This window comes from Paramormyrops kingsleyae, chromosome 15 (assembly GCF_048594095.1).
Source record: "Paramormyrops kingsleyae isolate MSU_618 chromosome 15, PKINGS_0.4, whole genome shotgun sequence".
NCBI classification, from domain to species: domain Eukaryota; kingdom Metazoa; phylum Chordata; class Actinopteri; order Osteoglossiformes; family Mormyridae; genus Paramormyrops; species Paramormyrops kingsleyae.
This window is the reverse complement of record NC_132811.1, coordinates 21,289,500-21,309,402: the sequence shown is the minus strand read 5'-3', so window position 1 is coordinate 21,309,402 and position 19,903 is coordinate 21,289,500. Positions and strand designations below refer to the sequence as shown.

At 41.8% G+C, this 19,903-nt stretch overlaps 1 protein-coding gene across 12 annotated transcripts in view; it reads left to right on the top strand.

Moving 5' to 3' along the window:
• Window positions 1-19,690, top strand: part of LOC111834947 (uncharacterized) — a 38,766-nt gene extending 19,076 nt beyond the window's left edge. For 10 of the 12 annotated variants that reach the window (XR_011982768.1, XM_072699959.1, XM_072699957.1 and 7 more), the window contains 5 exons: window positions 5,756-5,872; window positions 5,970-6,083; window positions 19,133-19,249; window positions 19,347-19,460; window positions 19,557-19,690. Coding sequence is in view for 11 of the 12 variants with exons in the window: in XM_072699959.1 (XP_072556060.1) it covers window positions 5,756-5,872; window positions 5,970-6,083; window positions 19,133-19,249; window positions 19,347-19,460; window positions 19,557-19,673 (579 nt within the window). In the remaining variant the exon portion in view is untranslated. Of the gene's footprint in view, window positions 1-5,525; window positions 5,667-5,755; window positions 5,873-5,969; window positions 6,084-6,179; window positions 6,349-19,132; window positions 19,250-19,346; window positions 19,461-19,556 lie in introns of those variants that run through there. The other 2 variants (XM_072699960.1, XM_072699961.1) reach the window with 2 other exon arrangements.
• Window positions 19,691-19,903: the final 213 nt, after the last annotated feature.

Genomic DNA, 19,903 nt, shown 5'->3' with positions numbered 1-19,903 from the left:
GCATGAGTACTGCATCGTAATGAAGCCCCTTACAGCTGCGCTGGACATTTTACAAGGGGATGACTGTCCTTATGGGGCTTTGTTACCCACGCTCAATGTCCTGATGGCAAAGACCCTTTCTTTGAAAGAGAGCCTCTCCAGAATGACAGCTGACCTTCCAGATGTCATTGTCAAGGTATGTTCCTATACCTACTGCAGTATATTGTAAGGAAGTCAGTAAAAGTAAAAAAAATAAAATAAAAAATAAACTATTTAACACAGTGTCACAGCAAACAAAGATTAAATCAAAATACTAGTTTGAGTAAATCACAACAATGCTTATTATACTGTATCTTCATAGCTTATGTACATATCATCCCAGAAAAGGCAGATTGTTGGACTACAGTAAATAGCCTACACTGTAGCCTAAATAGTAAAATAACAAAATTAACATGTCTAATTATACAGTTAAAATATATTATAAGTATTCAATACAATTTTTTATTATTTTTATTTGATTTTATTTTCAGGCCATCCAGACTCATTTTGCAGATGTGCTGGGCAACAAAGATGCACTTCTTGCTGCTGTCAGTTGTCCAAAATTCAAACTACGATGGTTAAGGGATGATGGTAGGAAGCAGGAAGTGAAGGAGCTTCTGATAGCAGAGTGTGGCACAGTTGCTCCTGTAGCAGAAGGAACTGCCAGTGGGCACACAAAGTCAGCCATACCTGGTGATGGGATGGACTTTTTTGGTTTTGAAATCGAGTGTGAGGAGAGCTACTCTGCAGAAAAAGAAGTTATGGACTATTTGAGGTCAGGGGGGTATGAACCAGAGACTCTGAACCAACATTCAAACATTAAGGATATTTCCTTGAAGTACAACACTCCTACTCCATCTAGTGCTCCCGTGGAGAGACTTTTTAGTTTGGGCAGTTTGGTCCTCACACCTAGAAGGAACAGACTGTCTGATACAAGATTTGAGAAGCTTCTGCTAATGCGATGTAACGATTGTTTCACTAGCTCAACACCATTTTTTCACCCTGAACATTAGTTGCCAGGAAGATGCAAAGCAAATGTAGGCCTTTACTAAACCAAACAGCATTTTATGTTTTATGAAACTACTCATTGCTGTCAAAGTCAGATAAGAACATTGATGTACTTGTTTATTTTTCATTTGATAGAGAAATGTGCAACAGTGGTAAGAAATATTTTAAGTTAAAGGTCAAGAATTACATTTTATTTAATTTCATTTCATAAAAATTTTCACTGTTTTTGAGTTAAAAGGCTTAGGTTTGTAACACTTAATAATAAAGTGTGTTTGAGCTGACTTAAGAGTTTCTTTAGAGAGTGGGGAAGTAACTAGTAATTTAACTAGTAATGTAACTAATTACTTTTGAAATAAAGTAATCACATTAGTAATTTGATTATTTTTAAAGGGATCAATCAGTAATCAGTAGTTTAATTACATTTTTAGAGTAACTTGCCCAACACTGGTAGTTAGAAGCGTAGTTCCGGGTAAAAATGTCAGCGATAGTGGAAAATGCAGTCTAATAAGGGTATAGTCACAGTGTAAGTAAGAAATGTAATAATCTTTAATACCTAATATATAAGGAATAATTTAGCTCTACAATCACATATAATGTGAAGTTGTCTGAAAATGTAGTTTGAAACGTAATTGTTGTGTAGGTCTCTGGTCATAAGTACGATAACTGTCTGTAGTGAGCAATAGGGACACCTAATAGACAACACCGTGCTTAGAGTAGAACGTAGAGGACCGATCGACTGAAGAGTTCGCACAACTGGGTTTGAGCAACTGATCGAACGGTTATCCCAAAAAAACCTGCAAACACACCGGCCCTTTCTGAATATGCAGTCAGGGTGTATTGCTTGGTAAAGGATGTTGTGTACCCTGTGGTCATTGTGCCATATGGTACACTTCGCCATATATAGTAAAAAAATAAATAAAAGAGAAATAATAAAAACATTAATAAAATAAAAAGAAAATAATAAAAGCCAATAATAATAATAATAATAAATCATTATCCCTTGTATGTGTACGTGTGTATTTGTAACCCTATGGGTGTTGTGAAGTTTCTTCATTACACACATAACTTAAGAGGGACAACGGTCGCCTTAGAAAAGTGTACAGCATTTTGATGAAGTATACTCCTTATTCACTGACAGCTGTCATTGCCATAATGGAAGAGTAGAATGACACTACAGCGGTCAGATACGAATCCATGCCTTTTTATTGGGGAAATGACATCTGTGATGTTTGGACATTACACACACCTGTCTATTCCAGTCAGCCACAAACATTCTGTAATCGACAACGTCGGACCAGGAATTTGTAAGGGTTCGTAGTGTGACTGAAACACAATGAACTGCAGTCAACGTAATTACAGATGGAGCGACATTCACAAAATGCAGTGTCATAGCTAAAAGTTCTTCTGTTTATCACTCAAAGAAGCGTTGCATTATTTTGGCGCGATTACTAGTTTTCATATTATTGGTGTTATGTGACTGACACAATAAATTGATCACACACACACACATACATATACACTCACCTAAAGGATTATTAGGAACACCATACTAATACGGTGTTTGACACCTTTCACCTTCAGAACTGCCTTAATTCAGGGTATATACAGAAATCCAGAGGTTAAATTTAACACTTTTTAATACCTTTTTTAATACTTTCTCAATATTTTTTACAACCCGCACGGCATTGAGTTGCAACCGTTTTTAAACAAGTTTCAAACTGATTTAAAGATTTATAATGTTACACAATTTTGGCCTTTACAACAGAATTTAAATAGGGAATATGGGTCAACAGAATAAATTTAGTGACTGTGATTTTGAAAACATCTTGCATTTAACTTCTTCAGTCACAAGTCCATATCTTTATCCACTAGGCTCTCCATGCATTCCTGATTTATGAGTTGTGCATCGCATATGCGACCAGAGAGCGCTAACCCCCATCCAGGTGATATTTATGTTTTTTTTTGCAAACCGATCAGTAACCCTCTCGATATTTTCCTGCTACCGGCCTTAGCCAGTCCTTAAACGCCGGGTCCTCTAACCACTTGTGTGCAAATTTGCACTTACCCATGATGACTATGACTTAGCTTTTCTGAGTGTAAGCAGCCAACATGTACTTCAGCGCGCAAACTGTTTAAGACGTCGCTCGACCACCAAATATGACGTCAGCATCACAGAGATCATCTATGAATGAAGGAATGAGCCTAATCCACATTTAAAATAATTTGCGAGAAATTTAGCAGATAAACCGTAAAACACAAATGGACAATTTGTAGTTTAAAAAAAATCTAAAATTTTATACCTCGTAAATTTGCGTGTAATACCTTTTAATACTTTTTAATGGCTTTAATTTTTGCTTATGCGATTCACTACCTTTTAATACTTTTTAAAACCCCGCGGACACCCTGTAATTCTACGTGGCATTGATTCAACAAGGTGCTGAAAGCATTCTTTAGAAATGTTGGCCCATATTGATAGGATAGCATCTTGCAGTTGATGGAGATTTGTGGGAAGCTCCCGTTCCACCACATCCCAAAGATGCTCTATTGGGTTGAGATCTGGTGACTGTGGGGGCCATTTTAGTACAGTGAACTCATTGTCATGTTCAAGAAACCAATTTGAAATGATTCGAGCTTTGTGACATGGTGCATTATCCTGCTGGAAGTAGCCATCAGAGGATGGGTACATGGTGGTCATAAAGGGATGGACATGGTCAGAAGCAATGCTCAGGTAGGCCGTGGCATTTAAACGATGCCCAATTGGCACTGAGGGGCCTAAAGTGTGCCAAGAAAACATCCCCCACACCATTACACCACCACCACCAGCCTGCACAGTGGGAACAAGGCATGATGGATCCATGTTCTCATTCTGTTTACGCCAAATTCTGACTCTACCATTTGAATGTCTCAACAGAAATCGAGACTCATCAGACCAGGCAACATTTTTCCAGTCTTCAACTGTGAAATTGTGAAATACTCAGACCGGCCCGTCTGGCACCAACAACCATGCCATGCTCAAAATTGCTTAAATCACCTTTCTTTCCCATTCTGACATTCAGTTTGGAGTTCAGGAGATTGTCTTGACCAGGACCACACCCCTAAATGCATTGAAGCAACTGCCATGTGATTGATTGATTAGATAATTGCATTAATGAGAAATTGAACAGGTGTTCCTAATAATCCTTTAGGTGAGTGTATATATATGTGTGTGTGTGTGTGATTATTATATATTTCTATGATATATATATAATATATATATTTGTACGCGACCGGCTGTGAAAGTGGTTTGTTAGTTGTTGCGCACGACTCGCCGTGAGTCTGACCAATCAGTGCTGGAACCACTGTAGTTCGAACTACGGTAGGTTCGCCGTGAGTCTGACCAATCAGCGCTGGAACCACTGTGGTACGACGGTTTTGGGAAACAGTCGTACTTCGGATGTTGGTTAATTTGAACTACCATAGTACGATGCATCGTCAATGTTAACTTCCATCGTTGTTTGGTGTGGAAGTAAAATTGGACATTAGTAGGCCCGGGAGGGGAGGCATATTGGGTCTGTTATGTTTTAGGCCTTAGGCAAGAAGAGATTGTTTTGAATACTGCGTGACCTCGCTTTGTGATAGCTGCCTGCAATTGGCTCCGCAGAAGCTCGGACCTTGGAGAAGCGCATCATGTTAATCATACTTATGTTAATCATACTAATCATATGTTAACCATGTATCTTCAGTGATTCAGGGACAATACGTCAATGTGTTAATCATTAATCAATGGAACACCCAAACATTAACAGTGATTCAATGTCATATAATTAATATCTACATACATATCTCAAGTAGAGTCTAGAAGCCGAGGCTGTCTCCAGTAAATTGCGTATAATGGGTGGACTTTACCTTGCTACCATGGTGAACCGTTTTGGAAGCCATTAAGAAAAAAATGCTGTTGTTTTATCCTGTTCATTTTGTGTTTAAATGCTAAAAAAAAACCAAAACATTTAGGTGTAATTTTTTGGGGCCGGGAACCAATTAATTGGTTTTCCATTATTTCTTATGGGGAAGATTCGATCAGAACCCAAACTTTTTAGGATTTGACCCCGAGTTCTGAAGGGATTAGGTTCAAGTTCTGAGGTACCACTTTATTTAATATTTAACCATCAGTGTTCTGGTAATCTTTCAGCGTTGTATCTGTCTTGGGTTGAAATTTTTGCATCATTATATCAAACATTTTTTTTTTTGTCTTGGCCATTACACATTACTGTACATGCATGTGTCATATAGAGCTATATATTTGAAGCATAGAATCTAGAAGATTATATTATGTAATTACTCCATATTAGGCTGCCAGCTTGTTTATATTTGAGTCTCCTTAAGATTCTATGGTTATGTCATCACTCCATATTAGGCTGCCAGCTTGTTTATATTTGAATCTCCTTAAGATTCTATGATTATGTAATCACTCCATAGTAAGCTGTATATATTTGAATATCCTGGAGATAGAACCTCACTGTTCTTTTGAGCATCTTGGCGAGTGGACGTATAGTGCGTGTCTTAGCGTTTTAAACATGGAGAACCCCAAAATTAAAATCAAAATCAAAATCAAAATTACAATTAAAGTCAAAATAACATCAAACAACGTTGATGTGCCAAAGGTACTTCCCCCGTACTAAAAGTGGTATTGAGTTTTATATATGTTTTTTTATATCTGCTATTTCTACAAACTTGCCTTGTCTTCAAACAGCCTGAAACAACTGAAAATGACGGGGGTTCACTCCCACAGCCGGAGAGCGCGGCAGCGAGACATGCACGTCTCCGCAGCCAGCTGCCTCGGCTAAAGACATACAAGGAGATGCCAGAGGTAAAGTCCTACATGAAAAGAGTAACCGAATTGTTTTAACACCACAATCTGTGCATAGAATGGGCTATTTCTACAAACTTGCTTTGTCTTCACACAGCCTCCTAACATGGACAAATACCGGCACTTACTGCCAGAATATAAGCATGGACAATGCAAGCAATGTCCTCGCCGCCAACTGCCTCCGCTAAAGGTGCGGTGGGACATGCCAAAGGTAAAGTCTTATATGAAAAGAGTAACCAAATTGTTTTTACACCTGTGTATAAAATGGGCTACTTCTACAAACTTAACTTGCCTTGTTTTTAAACAGCCTGGCAAGACGGAAAAACCGGCAACCCCATCGCGTGCGAACCGAAAGAGGCCAGGGCCGCCCTGTCTCACAGCAGGACCTCCTCTGAAGCGAGCATGGCTCGATGGGCTGAATTAAAATTTTAATTTAAATTAAATGTGTTTTAATAAACAAGTTTATTATTAAAAAATCAGCGTCCTGGTAATGTTTCAGACCGAGGTGAAATCAGTTTTAGGTTGGGTATTCAGATCCACACTCTCCAGACGTAGCGGTGGTGTTTCACTCACGCTAGCCGGCATAAGGCGGTCGAAAGTCGGCCCAGGCGTGCGTTTCCCAAAACCATCGTCGCTGACTTGCATGGAACAACAGAGGTAACGATACTGCGGACTTACATAGTACGATGCATCGTTAAACGATGCAGGTGTTTCCTAAAACCATAGTTTGCACGAACGTTCGCAAACACTGTCGTTAAGTTGCGTTGTTCGAACTACAGCTCACGAGCTGTAGTTAGCAGTGTTGGGCAGTAACGCGTGACTAAGTTACTGATTCTTTTTTTTTTAGTAACGTAGTAATTTAACTAGGGTGACCAGATAATCCATGTCAGGGAGGACACTCTGAGCTAGGACAGGAATTGTAAATTACCATTTCAATTAAACGGACCTGGATTTGACTTGAGCACTGAGTTCTTGCTGTGTGCTGATTGGTCAGTCTCCTATAATCATGCATGTGTCACTAATGCTAATATGAAACAGCTGGATGAGTCTTTCAGTTAAGGAAACAAACTAGTCAAAGAACAAGAAGAGCTGAACTATTTAGCCGAGCACAGGAGCCTTTTAATTTGAAAGTAGTTTGTAAAAAGTACTCAAGTAGCTCAAAGTGTCCTCTCTGACATGGATTATCTGGTCACCCTAGATTTAACGCGTTATAATTTTAAAATTGATAGTCAGATTACCATTACAATTTCAAGTAACTTTACATTACCGCTGCGTTACCAACAAAATCAAGTGCTTTATATTGTAATCAATATTTTAAAAAATAATAATTCACAGTAACCTGTCAGCAGCAGGCAGGTGTCTGTCTGACAGTCGCACGCGTGACGTCATCTACGGGAGACCTACACGCATACGACACCGGCTCAAACAAAAACAAAGTGAGCGTGGAGATTGAGAAGTACGCGTTCACTAGCTGGAAATATAGCCATTACTTTGAATTCATCTCGGTTAAAGGCAAGAACATTATTGTGGGTTGCACGTTATGCTGGGGTAAGAAATCATTGTCAACATCAAAAAATTCAACATCAAATTTATTGAAACACCTGAAAGGGCAGCACTGCGCAGTGAAATTAGTGGAGAAAATACCGAGCGCAGCGACTGATGAGCCCAATGCCAGTACATACCCCGCTCCTGCCAAGCAACAAAGGTTAGATTTCTCCCGTCAAACACCAACTATAAGTGGAAATGACCTAAACAGACTTGTCGCTGGGTATATTGTGGACGAAATGCTACCTATTTCCACTGTGGATTCTCCTTCCTTTCGTCGCATAATTTAGAAATTACCTGTCCTAAAATGGACTACGCAAAATAACTTAGACCATGGAAAATAACTGATGATGACATAATAAAGCAAGAGTATCTAAATCTACAGGCTGAATTAAAAAATGACATTAGACGAGCTAAAAGGAATGTCGAAAGGAAGATCGCATTGGAGGCTAAGGATGACGTTAAAAGTTTCTTCCAGTATTTTAACTCTAAAAGAGCTCTAAAAGCTGAAATTACTAATCTGCAGGATAGTAAGGGTCTTATAATTGAAAACGACATTGACATAGTAAATGAGTTCAATGATAGTTTTGCACGGGTATTCACTGTCGAGGACACTAGTAACTTACCAGTTCTTATTACTAATTCAACATCGTCTATAACTAATATATATATAACTGAAGCTGATGTTTTGCAAAGCCTAGCTAAGCTCAAAATAAATAAATCACAGGGCCCTGATGGCATCTTACCTATAGTGTTAAAAGAGATGAGGGATATTATTTGCCGACCCTTAACATTACTGTTTCAAAAATCCTTATCTGAAGGTGTGGTACCTTCTGATTGGAAGCATGCCAACATAACGCCCATTTTCAAAAAAGGGGATAGAAGTAATTTGTCAAACTATAGGCCAATCAGTCTAACTTGTATAACTGGTAAAGTTATGGAGGCTATAATCAAAGAGAAAATGGTAGATTACCTGGACTCAAATAACATTTTGAGGGATAGCCAGCATGGATTTAGGAGAGGTAGATCCTGTTTAACAAATCTGTTGGAGTTTTTTGAGGAAGCTACTCAGGAAGTTGATGATAAGAAGGCCTATGATGTCATCTATTTAGATTTCCAAAAGGCTTTTGATGTTGTTCCCCACAAGAGGCTCTCACTTAAACTCAAAGCGACAGGTATTTTAGGAACTGTAGCGACTTGGATTGATAACTGGTTAACGGATAGGAAGCAGCGAGTAGTTATAAGAGGCTCGATGTCACAGTGGGCCTGCGTTCATAGTGGGGTACCGCAGGGTTCAATTTTAGGACCACTTTTGTTCCTAATTTACATAAATGATATAGACACCAATATATACAGTAAACTGGTGAAATTTGCAGATGACACCAAGGTGGGTGGTGTAGCAGATACTGAACTAGCGGCTCAGCAGCTACAGCGGGATCTTAATTTAATTAGTGACTGGGCTGACACCTGGCAGATGAAATTTAACATAGACAAATGTAAGGTACTCCATGTAGGGAGCAGAAATATAAAGTACAGGTATTTTATGGGACCTACTGAAATAAAGGTAGCTGATTATGAGAAAGACCTTGGTGTGTATGTTGATGCTTCCATGTCTCATTCTCGCCAGTGTGGGGAAGCAATAAAAAAGGCCAATAGGATGTTGGGGTACATCTCCAGGTGTGTGGAGTTTAAGTCAAGGGAGGTAATGCTAAGATTATACAATTCCTTGGTGAGACCTCACCTAGAATATTGTGTACAGGTTTGGTCACCATATCTTAAAAAGGACATAGCGGCCTTAGAAAAGGTGCAGCGTAGGGCCACAAGAATGATTCCTGGTCTTAGAGGAATGTCATACGAGGAAAGGTTATTTGAGCTAAATCTGTTCAGCCTCAAGCAAAGGAGACTGAGGGGGGACATGATCCAGGTCTATAAGATTCTAACAGGTTTGGATGCTGTTCAACCGAATAGTTAGTTCAGCATTAGTTCAAATACAAGAACTCGTGGCCATAGGTGGAAATTAGCGGGAGAACATTTCAAACTGGATTTAAGGAAGCACTTCTTTACACAGCGTGTAGTCAGAGTATGGAATAGTCTTCCTGATAACGTAGTGCAAGCTGAATCCTTGGGTTCCTTTAAATCAGAGCTAGATAAGATTTTAACAACTCTGAGCTATTAGTTAAGTTCTCCCCAAGCGAGCTCGATGGGCCGAATGGCCTCCTCTCGTTTGTATAGTTCTTATGTTCTTATGTTCTTATAACTGGCTGGATATTGAGCAAACTTTCTGTAATGATATTCGAGTCCAGGACCTGCCATATATCAGTCATATACTTAAACGACATTGCTGATTTAAGAGCATCAACATCAGCACGTCGTTGACAGCCTGGTGGGAATTTCTTAGAATGAACCAAACTTCACTGGTCCCATGCAAACTGACACCCATCTGGAACAACCCTGACATCCTGTTAAATAAAAAAGTGATAAACTTCCTGGCTTGGCATAATAAAGGAATCAAGCGCCTGGAACATATAATCCAAGACAATTGCATGATATCATTTGACAAAATTACAGAAACTTATAACATTGAGAAAAACAAATACTTACAATATCTTCAACTTAAATCAATAATACATAATAGATGGTTCCGTAAGCAATTAGATCTGGAGCTTTCACCTAAAATAGCAAACTTCTTAATAACTCCAACTAAAAAACTACTGTCTAGGATTTACGTGCATCTAGCAGAATCTGATACAACGCTCTCACCCCCTACCCACAAATGGGAAAGGGATTTACTCATCAATTCAGACACTAACTTCTGGAGGCAAATTTGCTTGAATACCTTTCGAATGAATCAGAACTCCAACCTGCAGCTATTACAGTACAAAATTTTACACAGAACACACTACACAGGGCAGAGGATGTTCCAGATGGGTATCAGAGATACTGACATATGCCTAACTTGTAAGAAGGATGCACCAGATAATTACCTGCATGCTTTCTGGTATTGTACACCGGTCAACGAATTCTGGCAAAGGATTTGTGAAGACTTATCGACATACCTAGGGCATCCCATCCCACCCTCCCCCTCACTCTGCCTGCTTGGGGACCTCACTAACACTAATACGGACACGAATAAATCTTGCATGCTTCTCACAGTACTAACCATTGCCAAGAAAACAATCCTCCTGAACTGGAAGTCAAAAGAGAATTTAAACATAAATCTGTTCAAAAACCTACTCTTGGATTATGTTTCCATGGAGAGGATGTCTGCCTGTAAGAAAAATCATTTGATCGATTTTGAAGACAGTTGGACTCCAATAATTAAATTTTTAATGTAATGTCGTCAGGGGTGGTGGGGCCTTGCCGTCACCGTCCCGGGTTGGGGGCTGGGTTGTTGGGGTCCTCTGGTGTTTCTCTTGGCTGAGGGCGCGTGGTCAGTGTCTCTGGGTGGCCGCTGGCCTGGCCTGTTGGGGGCGGTGCGGGGGATGGGGGGTTCTGCCCCCCCGGGGTGGGTGGCGCGCTGGGGGGGGATCGGGGGGTGGGGCCTCTGGGTTCCGCCTGGGCCGCTGCGCTGGGGTGCGTGGGTTTGGGGGCGTGGGCTCTATCTGCTGGGGCCGCTGCTCCAGCTCCCGGGCCGGTGGTCGCCCGCATGCTGGGGGGCCTGGTCTGCCCGGGCCCGTTGCCTGGTGGGGCCGGGTCGTTGTGTGCCGTTGGCGATTCCGGCGCGGGGCCCTCGGGCGCTGTGGGGTGGTTCGGGGGGGGCGGTGGGTTGGAGCCTCTGCCTCGCCTGGGGGGGGGCCTGGGGTGGCTGGGGTCACCCCACCTGGCTGGACCGGCTCCCCGTTTGCCGGGGGGTCTGGGGTTGTCCCGTCCTTGGCTGCTAGCTGGGGTCTCATCGGGCGTGGTGGGTCTCTTCTCCCGGTCTGCGCCTGGGGGAGGGGGGGGTTCCCTGCTGCCGGGCTGCCTGTGCCGCCCCTGAACACCTCGGTTGGCCGTCCCTGCCGGCTGTGCGGGGTCGGGGATGGGGCCCACTCCTGGCACACCCTTATTGCTCCCCTGGGCCCAACACCACATTTCACACAACACTAGGGCCTTGAGGGGCAGTGGGGAGGTGCGCCGAGACACTGCCCCTCAATTTTTACTTGCATGTCAGACACCACATGACACTAGGGCTGAGGAGGTGGGTTGAGGCTGGTGGGGCTCAGCCGTCTGCCAGCGGTGGGGTGCCCGTGCCTCAACTGCTCGCCCACTTTTTGCACCTTAGTCATATACACAGTCCATATTACATTACGGCCTTGGGGGTGTGGGGAGGGTGATGGGGGACTCTGCCATCTGCCAGTGGTGGGGCCCTCATACCCGAACTGCACCCACTAATTTTAATGCATTGTAGACATAAACACACAACTCTCTCACACATGTACATGCACACCTCACACCAACATGGGTCGGGGAGGGGATGGGGGCCAAGGGCCCCCCCCTAACTTTCTGTCTCTGGCCCTGCGCGGGTGGGGTGGCCCGCCGGGTGGAAGATCCATCATGGGGGGGTTTGGGCGGCCCTGGCGGGTGTGGGCAGCCTCCTCTCTTGGGCCGCGGGCCGGGTTGTGCTTGGCTCTGCTGCACCGTGGTGGGGCCCTGGCGGGCAGTCTGGGGGATCTTGGGACGCTCTGGGCCCTGCTAGGCGGATTGGGGGGTTCGGTTTGGGCTGGGCGGGGGGTCTGCCGCTCCCCGGTTGCCGCGGGTCCGCTCCCGGGTGGGGGGGGGGCTCTTTGTATGGGCCCCCCTTGGATCATCCTGCAGTGTTGGGGAGGAGGCGTGCCGGTTCGCTGCGGTGGGCGGCGGCCCGTCCTGCCGGGGGACGGGCTGGGGCCCCTCCGGTGTGTGGGGGGCCGTCCGCCGGGGGGGGGAGGGTGGTCCCGGTTGGTGGGGCCCTTCGGCCCTGGACCCGCCTGCCTCGGTTGGGGGGTTGCGGGTGGGGCTGGGGGGCTCACCGCCCGTCCTCCCTCTGCGGGCCTCCCTGTACTACGGGGGTTGGCTCCCCCTTAGTCCCTCTCGGGTTGGGTGGGTGGTTGTCTCGGGGATGCGTGGCTGTGGGCCCTTGTGCCGGGGGGACGGCAGGGTGGCCTCGGTTGACTGGTTGAGGTTGAATTACCTCTCCTACACAACGTTTGCCTGCTTACCACGCAGAAAAACGTTTGCTGCCTACCTGGATAGAGAATATGCAACGATGGAAGCTAATTTAAAGACTTCATTGGAAAAGGTAGAGTTCGTTTCCACAACTACTGACATATGGACAGTGAACAATAAAAGCTATATGGGTGTAACACTGCACTGGATCAACAAAGACACTTTGAAGCGTAGCAAAGCTTCTTTAGCATGTAAGAGACTGAGAGGCAAACACACATTTGATGTAATTGCTTCAGAACTAGAACAAATTCACTCATCATATGGACTGCTAAACAAAGTTGTTGCAACAGTGACAGACAATGCATCTAATTTCATCAAGGCATTCAAGACCTATCAGACTGTCACTTCTGAATCTGATGAGGAAGACGATGAGCAAGAAGATGTCTCTTTTACAGATGTCACAGAAGCCCTCTGCACTGAAAATAATGATGGTCAGCTGACTCTTCCCCCTCACTACAGGTGTGCATCACATACAATTAACCTAATTTCCACAGGTGATATTGAGAAATATGTAACTTCCAATGCAAACATTAAAGCTGTATATAGGATTAGCATTGCAGAATGCACAGCTCTTTGGACAAAGGCAAGCCGATCAACATATGCAGCAGAAGAAGTGCAGGAATTCAGCCAGAGAAAGCTTCTGGTACCATCATGCACAAGGTGGAATTCCTTTTATGAGGCTATTTCTAGAATCACAGAAATTCCCTTGAATGAGCTGAATAGCTTGTGCACCAAGCTTGGAGTGAAGTGCTTCAATGACAAGGAATACCAGTTCTTGCATGAGTACTGCATCGTAATGAAGCCCCTTACAGCTGCGCTGGACATTTTACAAGGGGATGACTGTCCTTATGGGGCTTTGTTACCCACGCTCAATGTCCTGATGGCAAAGACCCTTTCTTTGAAAGAGAGCCTCTCCAGAATGACAGCTGACCTTCCAGATGTCATTGTCAGGGTATGTTCCTATACCTACTGCAGTATATTGTAAGGAAGTCAGTAAAAGTAAAAAAAATAAAATAAAAAATAAACTATTTAACACAGTGTCACAGCAAACAAAGATTAAATCAAAATACTAGTTTGAGTAAATCACAACAATGCTTATTATACTGTATCTTCATAGCTTATGTACATATCATCCCAGAAAAGGCAGATTGTTGGACTACAGTAAATAGCCTACACTGTAGCCTAAATAGTAAAATAACAAAATTAACATGTCTAATTATACAGTTAAAATATATTATAAGTATTCAATACAATTTTTTATTATTTTTATTTGATTTTATTTTCAGGCCATCCAGACTCATTTTGCAGATGTGCTGGGCAACAAAGATGCACTTCTTGCTGCTGTCAGTTGTCCAAAATTCAAACTACGATGGTTAAGGGATGATGGTAGGAAGCAGGAAGTGAAGGAGCTTCTGATAGCAGAGTGTGGCACAGTTGCTCCTGTAGCAGAAGGAACTGCCAGTGGGCACACAAAGTCAGCCATACCTGGTGATGGGATGGACTTTTTTGGTTTTGAAATCGAGTGTGAGGAGAGCTACTCTGCAGAAAAAGAAGTTATGGACTATTTGAGGTCAGGGGGGTATGAACCAGAGACTCTGAACCAACATTCAAACATTAAGGATATTTCCTTGAAGTACAACACTCCTACTCCATCTAGTGCTCCCGTGGAGAGACTTTTTAGTTTGGGCAGTTTGGTCCTCACACCTAGAAGGAACAGACTGTCTGATACAAGATTTGAGAAGCTTCTGCTAATGCGATGTAACAATTGTTTCACTAGCTCAACACCATTTTTTCACCCTGAACATTAGTTGCCAGGAAGATGCAAAGCAAATGTAGGCCTTTACTAAACCAAACAGCATTTTATGTTTTATGAAACTACTCATTGCTGTCAAAGTCAGATAAGAACATTGATGTACTTGTTTATTTTTCATTTGATAGAGAAATGTGCAACAGTGGTAAGAAATATTTTAAGTTAAAGGTCAAGAATTACATTTTATTTAATTTCATTTCATAAAAATTTTCACTGTTTTTGAGTTAAAAGGCTTAGGTTTGTAACACTTAATAATAAAGTGTGTTTGAGCTGACTTAAGAGTTTCTTTAGAGAGTGGGGAAGTAACTAGTAATTTAACTAGTAATGTAACTAATTACTTTTGAAATAAAGTAATCACATTAGTAATTTGATTATTTTTAAAGGGATCAATCAGTAATCAGTAGTTTAATTACATTTTTAGAGTAACTTGCCCAACACTGGTAGTTAGAAGCGTAGTTCCGGGTAAAAATGTCAGCGATAGTGGAAAATGCAGTCTAATAAGGGTATAGTCACAGTGTAAGTAAGAAATGTAATAATCTTTAATACCTAATATATAAGGAATAATTTAGCTCTACAATCACATATAATGTGAAGTTGTCTGAAAATGTAGTTTGAAACGTAATTGTTGTGTAGGTCTCTGGTCATAAGTACGATAACTGTCTGTAGTGAGCAATAGGGACACCTAATAGACAACACCGTGCTTAGAGTAGAACGTAGAGGACCGATCGACTGAAGAGTTCGCACAACTGGGTTTGAGCAACTGATCGAACGGTTATCCCAAAAAAACCTGCAAACACACCGGCCCTTTCTGAATATGCAGTCAGGGTGTATTGCTTGGTAAAGGATGTTGTGTACCCTGTGGTCATTGTGCCATATGGTACACTTCGCCATATATAGTAAAAAAAATAAATAAAAGAGAAATAATAAAAACATTAATAAAATAAAAAGAAAATAATAAAAGCCAATAATAATAATAATAATAAATCATTATCCCTTGTATGTGTACGTGTGTATTTGTAACCCTATGGGTGTTGTGAAGTTTCTTCATTACACACATAACTTAAGAGGGACAACGGTCGCCTTAGAAAAGTGTACAGCATTTTGATGAAGTATACTCCTTATTCACTGACAGCTGTCATTGCCATAATGGAAGAGTAGAATGACACTACAGCGGTCAGATACGAATCCATGCCTTTTTATTGGGGAAATGACATCTGTGATGTTTGGACATTACACACACCTGTCTATTCCAGTCAGCCACAAACATTCTGTAATCGACAACGTCGGACCAGGAATTTGTAAGGGTTCGTAGTGTGACTGAAACACAATGAACTGCAGTCAACGTAATTACAGATGGAGCGACATTCACAAAATGCAGTGTCATAGCTAAAAGTTCTTCTGTTTATCACTCAAAGAAGCGTTGCATTATTTTGGCGCGATTACTATTTTTCATATTATTGGTGTTATGTGACTGACACAATAAATTGATCACACACACACACATACATATACACTCACCTAAAGGATTATTAGGAACACCATACTAATACGGTGTTTGACACCTTTCACCTTCAGAACTGCCTTAATTCAGGGTATATACAGAAATCCAGAGGTTAAATTTAACACTTTTTAATACCTTTTTTAATACTTTCTCAATATTTTTTACAACCCGCACGGCATTGAGTTGCAACCGTTTTTAAACAAGTTTCAAACTGATTTAAAGATTTATAATGTTACACAATTTTGGCCTTTACAACAGAATTTAAATAGGGAATATGGGTCAACAGAATAAATTTAGTGACTGTGATTTTGAAAACATCTTGCATTTAACTTCTTCAGTCACAAGTCCATATCTTTATCCACTAGGCTCTCCATGCATTCCTGATTTATGAGTTGTGCATCGCATATGCGACCAGAGAGCGCTAACCCCCATCCAGGTGATATTTATGTTTTTTTTTGCAAACCGATCAGTAACCCTCTCGATATTTTCCTGCTACCGGCCTTAGCCAGTCCTTAAACGCCGGGTCCTCTAACCACTTGTGTGCAAATTTGCACTTACCCATGATGACTATGACTTAGCTTTTCTGAGTGTAAGCAGCCAACATGTACTTCAGCGCGCAAACTGTTTAAGACGTCGCTCGACCACCAAATATGACGTCAGCATCACAGAGATCATCTATGAATGAAGGAATGAGCCTAATCCACATTTAAAATAATTTGCGAGAAATTTAGCAGATAAACCGTAAAACACAAATGGACAATTTGTAGTTTAAAAAAAATCTAAAATTTTATACCTCGTAAATTTGCGTGTAATACCTTTTAATACTTTTTAATGGCTTTAATTTTTGCTTATGCGATTCACTACCTTTTAATACTTTTTAAAACCCCGCGGACACCCTGTAATTCTACGTGGCATTGATTCAACAAGGTGCTGAAAGCATTCTTTAGAAATGTTGGCCCATATTGATAGGATAGCATCTTGCAGTTGATGGAGATTTGTGGGAAGCTCCCGTTCCACCACATCCCAAAGATGCTCTATTGGGTTGAGATCTGGTGACTGTGGGGGCCATTTTAGTACAGTGAACTCATTGTCATGTTCAAGAAACCAATTTGAAATGATTCGAGCTTTGTGACATGGTGCATTATCCTGTTGGAAGTAGCCATCAGAGGATGGGTACATGGTGGTCATAAAGGGATGGACATGGTCAGAAGCAATGCTCAGGTAGGCCGTGGCATTTAAACGATGCCCAATTGGCACTGAGGGGCCTAAAGTGTGCCAAGAAAACATCCCCCACACCATTACACCACCACCACCAGCCTGCACAGTGGGAACAAGGCATGATGGATCCATGTTCTCATTCTGTTTACGCCAAATTCTGACTCTACCATTTGAATGTCTCAACAGAAATCGAGACTCATCAGACCAGGCAACATTTTTCCAGTCTTCAACTGTGAAATTGTGAAATACTCAGACCGGCCCGTCTGGCACCAACAACCATGCCATGCTCAAAATTGCTTAAATCACCTTTCTTTCCCATTCTGACATTCAGTTTGGAGTTCAGGAGATTGTCTTGACCAGGACCACACCCCTAAATGCATTGAAGCAACTGCCATGTGATTGATTGATTAGATAATTGCATTAATGAGAAATTGAACAGGTGTTCCTAATAATCCTTTAGGTGAGTGTATATATATGTGTGTGTGTGTGTGATTATTATATATTTCTATGATATATATATAATATATATATTTGTACGCGACCGGCTGTGAAAGTGGTTTGTTAGTTGTTGCGCACGACTCGCCGTGAGTCTGACCAATCAGTGCTGGAACCACTGTAGTTCGAACTACGGTAGGTTCGCCGTGAGTCTGACCAATCAGCGCTGGAACCACTGTGGTACGACGGTTTTGGGAAACAGTCGTACTTCGGATGTTGGTTAATTTGAACTACCATAGTACGATGCATCGTCAATGTTAACTTCCATCGTTGTTTGGTGTGGAAGTAAAATTGGACATTAGTAGGCCCGGGAGGGGAGGCATATTGGGTCTGTTATGTTTTAGGCCTTAGGCAAGAAGAGATTGTTTTGAGTACTGCGTGACCTCGCTTTGTGATAGCTGCCTGCAATTGGCTCCGCAGAAGCTCGGACCTTGGAGAAGCGCATCATGTTAATCATACTTATGTTAATCATACTAATCATATGTTAACCATGTATCTTCAGTGATTCAGGGACAATACGTCAATGTGTTAATCATTAATCAATGGAACACCCAAACATTAACAGTGATTCAATGTCATATAATTAATATCTACATACATATCTCAAGTAGAGTCTAGAAGCCGAGGCTGTCTCCAATAAATTGCGTATAATGGGTGGACTTTACCTTGCTACCATGGTGAACCGTTTTGGAAGCCATTAAGAAAAAAATGCTGTTGTTTTATCCTGTTCATTTTGTGTTTAAATGCTAAAAAAAAACCAAAACATTTAGGTGTAATTTTTTGGGGCCGGGAACCAATTAATTGGTTTTCCATTATTTCTTATGGGGAAGATTCGATCAGAACCCAAACTTTTTAGGATTTGACCCCGAGTTCTGAAGGGATTAGGTTCAAGTTCTGAGGTACCACTTTATTTAATATTTAACCATCAGTGTTCTGGTAATCTTTCAGCGTTGTATCTGTCTTGGGTTGAAATTTTTGCATCATTATATCAAACATTTTTTTTTTTGTCTTGGCCATTACACATTACTGTACATGCATGTGTCATATAGAGCTATATATTTGAAGCATAGAATCTAGAAGATTATATTATGTAATTACTCCATATTAGGCTGCCAGCTTGTTTATATTTGAGTCTCCTTAAGATTCTATGGTTATGTCATCACTCCATATTAGGCTGCCAGCTTGTTTATATTTGAATCTCCTTAAGATTCTATGATTATGTAATCACTCCATAGTAAGCTGTATATATTTGAATCTCCTGGAGATAGAACCTCACTGTTCTTTTGAGCATCTTGGCGAGTGGACGTATAGTGCGTGTCTTAGCGTTTTAAACATGGAGAACCCCAAAATTAAAATCAAAATCAAAATCAAAATTACAATTAAAGTCAAAATAACATCAAACAACGTTGATGTGCCAAAGGTACTTCCCCCGTACTAAAAGTGGTATTGAGTTTTATATATGTTTTTTTTATATCTGCTATTTCTACAAACTTGCCTTGTCTTCAAACAGCCTGAAACAACTGAAAATGACGGGGGTTCACTCCCACAGCCGGAGAGCGCGGCAGCGAGACATGCACGTCTCCGCAGCCAGCTGCCTCGGCTAAAGACATACAAGGAGATGCCAGAGGTAAAGTCCTACATGAAAAGAGTAACCGAATTGTTTTAACACCACAATCTGTGCATAGAATGGGCTATTTCTACAAACTTGCTTTGTCTTCACACAGCCTCCTAACATGGACAAATACCGGCACTTACTGCCAGAATATAAGCATGGACAATGCAAGCAATGTCCTCGCCGCCAACTGCCTCCGCTAAAGGTGCGGTGGGACATGCCAAAGGTAAAGTCTTATATGAAAAGAGTAACCAAATTGTTTTTACACCTGTGTATAAAATGGGCTACTTCTACAAACTTAACTTGCCTTGTTTTTAAACAGCCTGGCAAGACGGAAAAACCGGCAACCCCATCGCGTGCGAACCGAAAGAGGCCAGGGCCGCCCTGTCTCACAGCAGGACCTCCTCTGAAGCGAGCATGGCTCGATGGGCTGAATTAAAATTTTAATTTAAATTAAATGTGTTTTAATAAACAAGTTTATTAAAAAATCAGCGTCCTGGTAATGTTTCAGACCGAGGTGAAATCAGTTTTAGGTTGGGTATTCAGATCCACACTCTCCAGACGTAGCGGTGGTGTTTCACTCACGCTAGCCGGCATAAGGCGGTCGAAAGTCGGCCCAGGCGTGCGTTTCCCAAAACCATCGTCGCTGACTTGCATGGAACAACAGAG